This window comes from Morone saxatilis, unplaced genomic scaffold (assembly GCF_004916995.1).
Source record: "Morone saxatilis isolate NCDOM2014 unplaced genomic scaffold, NCSU_SB_2.0 Contig7, whole genome shotgun sequence".
NCBI classification, from domain to species: Eukaryota; Metazoa; Chordata; class Actinopteri; family Moronidae; genus Morone; species Morone saxatilis.
In genome coordinates, this window is record NW_023340246.1 from 278,794 (window position 1) to 289,865 (window position 11,072).

The 11,072-nt window shown below is 42.9% G+C and overlaps 2 protein-coding genes across 2 annotated transcripts in view; one reads left to right on the plus strand and one right to left on the minus strand.

Moving 5' to 3' along the window:
• ankrd6b (ankyrin repeat domain 6b) overlaps positions 1-9,396 on the plus strand; it is a 26,836-nt gene extending 17,440 nt beyond the window's left edge. Inside the window, exons 9-12 of the mRNA XM_035679069.1 lie at positions 3,334-3,510; positions 5,153-5,266; positions 5,706-6,006; positions 6,807-9,396. Of these exons, the coding sequence (XP_035534962.1) occupies positions 3,334-3,510; positions 5,153-5,266; positions 5,706-6,006; positions 6,807-7,393 (1,179 nt within the window). The 3' untranslated portion in view covers positions 7,394-9,396. The remainder of the gene's footprint in view (positions 1-3,333; positions 3,511-5,152; positions 5,267-5,705; positions 6,007-6,806) is intronic.
• lyrm2 (LYR motif containing 2) lies at positions 7,328-10,929 on the minus strand (the record flags this gene model as incomplete). The annotated part of the gene is given in 3 exon segments (XM_035678652.1): positions 7,328-7,354; positions 9,393-9,508; positions 10,789-10,929. Coding segments are annotated over 2 exon segments (222 nt in total), but the record flags the coding sequence as incomplete, so codon positions are not given.
• Positions 10,930-11,072: the final 143 nt, after the last annotated feature.

Genomic DNA, 11,072 nt, shown 5'->3' on the forward strand with positions numbered 1-11,072 from the left:
AAAGGAATGAAAGTGCAGAATAGTTAAGAGGAGCTAAATTGCCTGAACTCTGTCTTGCATTTTGGCCATTCGAATATGAAGCTGTGAGCCCCCTTTGTCTGTTGTGACCTGTGGTGCAATGCATGCTGATTTCAGTTTGGTCTCCTGTGTGTCTGTGCTAGTGCAGAGTTTTCGTGCGTAGCATGAGTGGTGAGGGAAGAGAAGAGACAAGCTAAAAGAGGCGGGATGGGCAGAAGCTCAGTCGGGGTACCCAGGGAGATGAGATGCTTTGCGCCTGGTAAGGTAGAACGAGACTGGACACCGGGTGGTCAATAGAGCAACCTTTGGAAAATGACTTGTGCTTGAAAAAATCATGTTGATTCTTGGCGTTGGTCCATTCTTGTGCTGCTAATTTCACTGATTTCCAAGGCATTTCAGTATAGGCCGGAAAGCCAAGGAAGAAAGACAATCCTAGAAAAACCCTTCAAAAATCTTTAGGATGAGAGGAAGGTGAGGACAATACAAAGCAGGGCGGAGTGGAGGAGAAAGCAGAACAGAGCTTTGGAGGAGGTGAGGTACTTGAGAAGGAAATATTTAAAAGGACTTCCAGAGTAGTGCATAATTAAGAATCGCTGTTTTAACTGTCGGAGTGCTGATTCCCTGGTTCTCTTTTTTGTTTGAGAGCTTAAATCCTCTCCTACGTCTCCTGCGTACACTTCAGCTTCTTCCAGGCTTCTCATAACTCTTCCTTCAGTGTTCATGTTACTCACCTTTAATAACACATCCAAAACTTTTTTTGAGAACTTCCTTGGATTTCGCCACTAAGAAAGTTTAAGAATCAAGGCTTTGACTGAAGATTGGTCGCAGAGCATGAGTTTGTAATTGGGTACTTACCTATATGACTTGTGGGTGATTTTGTTTTGAAGATGTATAATTTAACAAGTGAAATTATTATAATGTTGAATGAATTTTAATAATAACAATGTCACGAATGTTCTGATTCACTAGAAAAATCAAGGTATTTAATAACCTATGTCTTGCACTAGGTTCCTGACCTGGGAATAACTTGAATACCTGCTTTTATCAATTTTTGTCTCTGAGTGTCAAAACTTCTGAAGTTCGTGCTCTACATGCCAATGACATGTTCCCTCTTTACTGCTCCTGCAGGACAGTGCAATCTGCTGCAGACGACACTGGTATTTTTTTTAGTCAGTTAGCAGTTGGACCGAGCTGCCGCTGCTTATACGTTTTTTATTTTTGTTATGTTTCATTCTAGGCTAACTGATCTATGTTTAATACTCCAGGTTCGTGATGGAATAAAACGTTGAAGCAGTAAAGAAAGAAGTTTAGGTCTTAATTCCCATTGGATTGAAATCTTTGAGAGAGCGAGGTGGCCGGTGGTGAGCGAGGCGAGGCGCGTGGGGTCATAGGGGTCTTGCCTGTGTGTCCGTGCAGATATCGGTGTTTTTATGGGATGCGTACCTATTGAGGTGTGATAGATTACTAACATCGGTGCTGTTGAGTGTGTTCAGCTCGTGGTCTTGGTCTGAGCTCCCTCTCTGGCGCGAAAGAGATATCCTTAGGATAAATGGAAAGATCAAACTGCGGGGAGGGCGCTTGCATGTGGGGTTTGGTTTTGTTTTGTCGGTTCACATTGGGGATGGGCTTCTGGCAAAAACCTTTTTTCCACTAACAACTATAAATGTGCGCTTATCTGATGCTCTACCACATCCTGTTATTTGATTTTGTGAGTTTATTTGTGGGTAATATGCTAACAAGGATGTAGCAAAGTAATTCTGTTTTTGATGGGGAATGTGTTTGGCATGGGCAAGTCGCTCAAACGAATGATTATTAGGTTCTGTGCCTCTAATAGTTTGTTTAGAAGCTGTTTTAGGTACGGGCCCATGTAAAAGACATAGACTAGCATGCTGTAAGACAGATAAGAACAATCAAACAGGCTGACTTAGTAGCCTAGTTGATGTTTTGCCGGTGTGTGTGTGTGTGTTGATTTTTGGTGGGTGTGTGTGGTGTTGAATGTTTGCTCCCGATGCTGTGCATCGGTGTGTGAAATGGTGTAGTTGGGAGGGATTGGGAGTAGTTTCTGTTTGATGGACTTTGCCTCACTGAGTGAATGTGTGGTGAAAGGGTGAAGTGGCAACGTAGTGTAAAAGCGCTTTGAGTGGTCGGAAGATAGAAAGCGCTGTTATATCAAGACAGGTCCATTTACTAATTGGTACATAGTATGCGTGTGGTGTGTGTGGGTGTTGTGTAGTTTGTTGGGTGTTTGTGTTTGCTCAGTGCTCCTTTGCTGAATTGCTGTCTCTGTGTGAACCTCTCATGCGAAGGTGGAAGGACTGGAGGAGAGCCTAACTGACGGCTCCGTGAAGGAGGAGGATAATGATAACTGAGAGTTTCGCACACGGTCTTCAGACCTGATGTAGCATAGCAAGATGGGCCTAGTTGGTCTGGACCGTAGAACTGATAGTCTGACTACTCCTTAGGTGATTATACAGTACAAGGGGGGTAGTCTGTTTTGGAGGATCAGTTTTATTTGATGCGTTTTCCTGTTAAAGCAGACATATGATATTTTACGATCGCTACTTTTTGTCTATAGTGTGATTTTTTGGGTAGATAGCTTAAAGACTAAGCAGCAAAAGATTCCTTCTATCGGTCCTCGAATGTTGTGTTTTAATCGAGTCAGCTGATGGTGGATTAGTGCTGGATTAGAGTGAGTCTGGTCTCTGCGATCTGGCCTGGCCTGAATTCTTGTGCTGTAATTGTGATTTCTTATGCATCATTATTTTTGTTATTGGTGGTTGTCATTCAGAGAGGAGGGTCGATGGGTCAAATGTAAGTCCAGAGTTGCTGAGTGTGGGCTTATACTTCTCCAAATTCCCTTCACTGCATATTCTTTTCAGCGTCCCACTGCGAGCATAGGAGATGAATTTTAAATGAGAGCTTGTCCTCCCTTGACTTTAGATAGATTTTGTATGATCGATACTTAGTAGTTCCAATAATGAAGATATTTAGCCAGATCAGTCGATCTAATTGATTAGTCACACCTTTATAGCGTGTAATTATATTTTCATTTAATGTCTTATAGGGAGCGTGTATTTGTTTTATACTGAGTGCGGGTTCCTGTTGTATATTTTATCGGAAACAGTAAAGGCGGTAAATATTGATTGTGAATGTGTCAGAACAACCAAGCAAAGGACACTGAACAGGGTTAACCATTCACACCCCAGTCTGCCTTGTTCAACAACGAATAAAACACACAAAACACGCTCCTCTTCCTCGTTTCATTCCTTCTCCTGTCGCACATGCCAGAACCCGCTTGTACTTCATCCCGCTCAGAGTCAGAGTCCTGCTGGGTCCGTGAAGCCGCCTCGGAACATCGCTGGCCTCTGTTTCTGGTCTCTGTCGCTCATTTCTGGCAGCCGCTCCTTTGGCAGTAATTCCCGTCGGTCCGCCCGGTTCGTCCTGAGCGAGAACGTCCCCCGTGTCCCGAGCTTCCATTTCCGGGTTTACCTAGTCAGCTAATAGGAGCAGCGTTCTTAAACTGAGGGTACGGCAGCAGCTACAGTCGCAGTTAGCATACTGCAACAGCGACGGCGGACCTAACAGACTTCCTTCTGGCTTTCACACAAGGATCTGAGGTCTGTGATGGTCATACCAGGCCCTCTCGCTCGTAGGTCCCAGTGACAAGGCGCAGCTCCTGAACAGAGTTTAACATCGTTCATGTTTTTCTGCAACTATCAGACTGATGAAAAGTACGTTGACTAAGACTCTTCTCAGCAACTAGCAGTTAAGAAGACAGTCAGGGGGCAGCTGAACAGATCCAACACAGCAGAGGTGAGAGCGTCTATTCCCTGTGTGGAGTACTGTAACAGGGCTGCTTTCATTTCCCTCTGGAGCCACCCTGTACATAATACATGCACTCACAGTGCTGTGAGATGCTTCAGATACACGCTTCTATCAGATAACACAGTTGTTGATGCGTGTACTCTGAGCACCACTGCTGCCTGAGAAAATATAATAGTGGTTGTAGGCAGGAATGCATCAATAGAACAACAGACGCAGCTGTGGAGAGAGGAACATGGGAACTGAAACAAGACAAAAAGATGTGTACTCTACAGCTGACTGACAAAACACAGAGCTGGAATGAGGCTGTTATCATGCAACTAAATAGTTCAGTATATGGAACAGATGTCATCAAACACCCCACACATGTTGTAGTTGAACCATGGGCATCAATGTGCTGCTCTAACCCCCCCACCTGGCTCTTTACTTCTGACCATCACATTTACACTTCAAACATCATAAAAGTTCACATGTGAACATTATCTTGCTGAACAAAACAGGGTCTTAACCATAAAGCTCTCCAAAAGTGAAGCCTAAATCTCTTTAGTGCCCCCCAGTGGCTGACTGCAGAACATGTTAGCAGATGGGACATATAAATATATATGGCCAATAAATCAAACTACACGTCAAATAGATTTTTCCCAAAGATGGTTTCTGGTATTTTAGGTAGTTCTTATCACGCTGATATATGTTCAAGTGTTAATTTTTTTGATCAGTTTGAGTTTAATTATTATTATTATTATTATTATTAATTATTAGCTATAAAAAGGGGGGTTTCACGTTATGATTGACAGCTGAGCCCTGCTCATGATGGTGTATATGGGTGTATAGGCGGAACTTTGATGCCGCGGTACTACTGTGCATTCTCTGGCTCTAAATCATGTCACCATAGCAAGATTAGCAAGATGGCAGTGGGCGTCTCTGGATATTTTGGTTTCATTTTTGTACAGTGGGATGAAGTGGAGACACATCATCCATCTTTCTATATGTCGATTGTCTGAACTGAACAGTATCATAAACCTTTATGATTTACCATAGCCTCAGAGTTTATTTTGTGCAGTAATCCAATATCCAATGGAAAAATCACATTGCCTTTTTGCTGAAGGAACCAGGGCAATGTGAACTTCCTGGTTGGCCTCCAGAAATACGGCATCCCTGCAGCACTCAATTGTCAGGTTGGAACAGGAGCAGGACAAACACAGACTGCTGACAGAGAGTTGGGAGAACAATGTTGTCTAAAGCCGTCTGAACTGCTACCGTTATCCCTGCTGTTGTTTCACTCCTGATCTGTGCCTCGTGGTCTCACCATCAGATCCGAGCTCTTGATAAGATGACAGTGGAGCGAGTGTCGGCAGAGAGGAGCGAGTGTCTACAGAGGATCGAGCAGCGGGCCCTGCAGGAGAGGCTGGAGGCAGAGAAGAGACAGGTAATACTAGCAACCAGCACAGTGAGTCTGAAGTCATCACTGGTCCATCCATAACCCTGTCCACACAGCAGCACATTTTACAGTTTACAGTGCTGTGGGAACGTTGTGTAGCTATACATTTATTGTAGGTATGACTTTGGTTTGAGATCTATACCTGCTGTGTTTGCTTTTCACTCTAGTAAATTCATGTAGAGAAGTAAATAAAGAGGCTGTACAGAAGTAGAGCTTGGTTTCGTGCTGCGCTTGGCTGTTCTCACCATAGCTCATTTTTCCACAGCGGTCTCAGGGGAGCAGAAAACCTCAGTGATCTTTTATGTACAACAGTGTGACGTGATGTAGAAATTTTGCCTTAAACTTTTGTCAGCAGCTGCTCCTCTCAATAAAGGTTCCATAAAGTCATAGAACCCCTTCTGTGTGGTGTTATGTGCCCTTCAAGCAGGCGTCCCTGGTCAGTGAGCTGAAGAGCTGGTGTCTGTCCAAGCTGCAGAACATGGAGGTCCGCTTCACCGGAGACCCCAGCAGCAGCACCAAGCTGCAGCGCTCCTCCTCTGTGGCCGAGGGCCTGAATGAAACCGAGGGAGCCAGCCTCACCGTGCTGTCCTCTGCCCAGGCTGGCAGCTCCCAGTGCCTGGAGCTCCACGACAGCCCCGTCCTCCTGGACGGGGGCCGGGGGGAGGCCACTGTGGCAGAGTGCGGCTCGGCCAACCACTACTTTGTGGTTCACGTGGAGAGCTCTCCAGGTAACGCCTCACCAACCACAAGCTCTCAGAGGGACTCAAATCTTCATTTATTCCACATCAAACAGCCTGGAAATGAATGCTAAAATATACAGGTATTTTAGGACCATATTAAATGCCATTTAATACATATTTTATCTCCAAACTGGCTAAAAAGAATGAAGGAAAATTGGTAGTAGAATCTTTAAAGCCTAAAATTCAGATTATTGGATTTTTTAGACACCCTGCTCTCAAAAATATCAGTAGTTAAATAATAGCAATTATTAAATGCGTGATAATTATAAAAATAAAATGGGAAAAACAGGTGTTTTTTGTGCAGATAATTAACAATTATCTCAACCAATTAGTAATAAAATATAAAAGTATAGTTGAGTAAACTCTAACAATTATCAGACAAATGTTTTATTAAGTAATTTAATAATAATTTTGGCCTGAATAACTAGAGGCCGACCAATAGGGACTATTTACACTGAGACTGAATTAATCAATGATATGGTGGCTGAATTTCTGAGCTGAAATCAAAATTTGAACTGTCTCAAAATGACTCAAAGGCACTCAGCAGGCTGCTTTCTTAAACAAATGACTTTATTATAGAATATTTCAGTTGAATATAATTTAACATACATTCTAAATCAATTCTAGCTGACACTGCTCAGAGCGGCTTCCTTCTTTAGTGAACACAGGCGTATGTGATTAACAGTGCATGAGCTGTTTATTTAGAATAACATTGCTGGCAGAGAGAACCATCTGAATGACAGATACTGTACTGGGTTCTGACTGAATGTCTTCTGAACACCGAACAGATGGTGATAAGGCTCAGACTGCAGAAGTCACCTCTCCTGCAACAGCCAAGAGCCCGCTGTCATCAGTCCAGGTGGTTAGGCCGAAGGAGCGTTCGGTCATCTCCATCGACACCCAGAAGAAGAACCAGGACCAGCAGGGTGTGGAGCACGGGGCGAGGGCGGGCAGGAATCACAGAGCCAGCAGCCTGTCTCCGGCCACAGAGCGCCGCTGCAGCAGCAGGACTGAAGCCGGCCTCAGAGACAGGGAGCGAGGGCGGGACAGAGGGAAGCACCATAAGAAGCATTCCCAGGGCAGGACTAAGTCCAGGGGGGCCACAGGGGTCAGGACTCTAGAGGTGTTTGGAGACCAGCCCAGTGAGCCCTCCTTTGCTCAGGAGAGGGACAACATGCACGCTCTGGAGGTGACCCAGTACTTCTTTGAGGCGGTGTCGACGCAGATGGAGCGCTGGTACGAGAGGAAGGTGCAGGAGGCTCGCTGGCAGGCCAATCAGAGGGCTCAGGCTGACAGGGCCGCTCTGGTCGAGAGGATCACTTATCTGGAGGACGAGCTGCGCATGTTGAGGACAAACAGACATGATGACTGCTAACACACGTCACTATCAAGCTACGTGAGATTAGATTTGGAATGACCAATGTGCTCTGCTGGCCACACCAGGGTTCTGCAGGCTGAGTGGATGTTCTCTAGTGGATGTTAGCTGTACTTTAACTCCAGTGTCTTAGTCACAGTGTTTACAATCCACTGACATGGACAGTAAGAGGTGATGCAGCACTCTGCAAACTGGCTTTACATACATAAAAAAAACCTTCAAAACCTGCCCCTTTTTCACCTGTACTTTGATATGCTACGTGCTACGCTAGAAAAGACAACCTCATTTTGAATATGGTGACATACAGGCACATCTTAAGTTAGTTAATGTTAGCTTGCATTCTGCTAAAATTAGCTAACTTAAAGCAGCTCGAGGCAACTTTTATAAAACTGACTTTTTGTCATATTTGCTCAGGGAAAGATCAAAAGATGCTTTGTGTTGGAAGCTTAAAGATAATTGGTTAGTAGAAAGTTGATAGAGTCTCATTCCCAGGGTCCCAAAGTGTCATCTTTTTTGGCTCCGATTGGTCGTTTTCGTTCAGGCCCGGTAGATTCTTGCAAATGCCATAAGGAGCACTAAGAGGAGCCAGAGGAACCTGATTTTCTTCAGATTATTTGTCTGATGTACTACTGTCAGGATATAATGAAAGTTTCCTTCTGCAGATTTAAGATGTGACTGTCTCTTTAAACCATCTTCAAAATGTGGTTGTCTTTTCATCATAGAAGAGTCTAGCAGCTAGCTAGCGGGAGCACAGAGCAAAAGTGGGCAGGTCAGTTGTATCTGTTCTTCCTGTTTTTGAATATTACAGTTGACACTAGAGCTGCAACAATTAGTCAATTCATCAATGTAAGGATTCTGCTTTTCTCCTTTTATATCATTTTCACTATTTAAGTTTTACAGACAAAACAATTAATGGAGAAAATAATCAGCAGATGATGAATTGGAGTGAACTTGATTATTGGTTGCAGCCCTAGTCAACACCTGTGGAGTTCTTTCTCTGCCTCATTCCTGAGTGAGCAATGGAACATTTGGAACACAGAAAAATCTATTTCCAAGCAAAGGCTAATTTAGTTTGAGCAAACAAATCTATTCTGTACTCACTAAATGTTTTGGCAGTGTGTTTGTCACTCAACACAGCACAGCGTTACCACAAAATCAACCGACTGGAAAACTTCTGATTGGTTGTTTCTTCTCCAATAACAATGCTTCAATAAGAAAACAAACATTTCTGCCAATAATACAAGATACCGACTGCAAATGTGTTTTAATTGAGTTGTAGTTAAACAAACTCACTCTAGAGAGTTATCATTTTTTCATAATGCTTCCATTATGAAAAAATGCTGGAGAAATAGTAGGGATTTAATTGGAGACAAAACAGGCAATCAGAATTTACCTTTTGCAGTTCTCCAATTGGTTGATTTTGTGGCACACTGTGATGCTGTCCCAGGCGCACTGATGTGCTAGACGGGTTATTATTGCACGTTAATATGGATAACATACAACAGATCTTTATTTGCTCAAACAAAACTTATTTTTCCTTGCTTAGAATTTCTCTTCAAAATACAATTAGTGCTTCCAAAATAGATTTTTCTGTGCTCCAAATCTTCCATTGCTGGTTCAGGAATGAGGCTCAAATGTAACACCATGAGAGGATTAGGGCCACATGAGAAAAACATTTAGTTCGAAGTTTAAAGTTAAAAAAATAGTCAGAACTCAAATGTTTGACATCCCCCACAGCCCCAATCCTCTTCTGTAGACGACCTATAATCTCCCAGAATGCCGATGCCCTATAGAGGAGCATCCTGACACTTTGCATGAAGAAAGCTCAGTGTTGTGGTGCAGTGTTAGTGGCTGTCTGCTCATATGTGCTTAGGTTTCCTTATGAATAACGCACTCTGTATGATGGAATGTTGTATATAAAAATTGATCATTTAACATCTGTCTGTGCTTTCATTAACTCTGTCCTGCCAAACAACTTTTAATACACTGCGTTGTTCACCTGCAGTCCACATCAGTCCACAGCAGCTGACGTATTTAACTCCTGGCCAACGCCAGAGACTTCTGCAGCTCCTCTAGATGGTTGTTAGCCTGTGTGATCATCATACGGATGGCATCCTGACAGAATAACAAGAGGGAAAATGAATACAATGCCTCGACACAGTCCATACATTGACTTTAAGAAAATCAATTGTAACTCAAGGATCATATAATACAGAGCCTGAATGCTGATATTGTGGCCGGTACAGTGAACTGTGCACCGATATGACCATTATAGAATATTTCAGTTGAACATGTTCAATCATTTATCAACCAGTTCAAGCTGACATCACTGAGAGCTGCTTCTTCTCTCTTACTGTGCTGCTTGCCACAGCATGTAAATCACAGCGCACTCCGCTGGAGAAACTTGGCAGTGACACAGATATATTATTATATAATGATTATATATTGAGCACAAGCATGGTTTTCTGCATTATATACTGGGAAAATAAAAGTTTTCATATTGATAATATAAACACGGATGCAGATATGTGTGATAGGCTGATAAAATCAATAATAATGAATAATAATGTTTTCAATGTCTGCTGACTCAAAGGAAATAGGCTGTGGGCAGAAGCCTGCCATTAGCCTACAATTAGGAAAGTGCAATAATTATCAGCTGATCATGAGAACTGTATATGCCTGATTGATCCAATAATGAAATTACAATCATTGTCCATAATAATTTTGAATTCTGAACCAAAACAACTTCATAGAGCATAAAGCATGCTTGTAAGTTCTTTTCCTTGCTATGTTATATTGAATATATATGTTATATTGGCTCTTTGCAACACTACAGTACTGCATGTTTGTCACATTTGACCTTTTATGAAAATATTTGCAGTTTCTGCCATTTGGATAATATGAATTAATATATTTGGAAAGTAAAATGGCTGCCATGAGGTGTTTTTGTGATGGCTTTCTTCCTGAAAGCTGTGTGGCCACTGTGGTATGAGTATACATATATAAGTTTCATGCTTTTATGACAAAGTGAACAGATCTGTGATCAGAGCTCAAACTTGGTACCTACCACCTGGAGCTTCACCTCTCACAGTACCTTTGCACTCATAAAGGCCACATAGAAAAGGTCAGTATCTGTCTCATATCTCTATCTATCTGTTCCATGGTTTTTCCTCCATTCCCAAACTTCCAACTTTCCAGACATGAACATAAACTAATTTCACTTAGTTTTCTTCACAGAAATGAAGGAATGCGGAGATGAAATATATCTACTGTGTATATTTTCCTACACCCCTTAAAATGAAGAAGGCCTCGAGACCCCCAGGCTGGGAACCACTGCTCTAACCAACAGATGTGAGACAGTTCAAAGGGAGCACACATTCACACCCTCTCTGTACCTGGTCTGTGGCGGTCTTATTCCTCTTGAACTCGGCGCTTGCCCAGTCTCTGAGGTACTTCCTGTCTCCCTCGTCTGGTACCTGGCGTATTGTCCTCAGCATAGTTCTGTAGATCCCCAAAATCTTCTGTCTCTGTAAAAACTGACCCAGGATCAGCAGGTTAGACTCAACGGAGAAGAGAGTATTCACATCCAGTACATGCTGTGTGGACTTTCCAAAATAACAACTCAATCAGCTGAATGTCCACCTACTGAAGGCAACAGACAGCTGCAGACAGCTGCAGA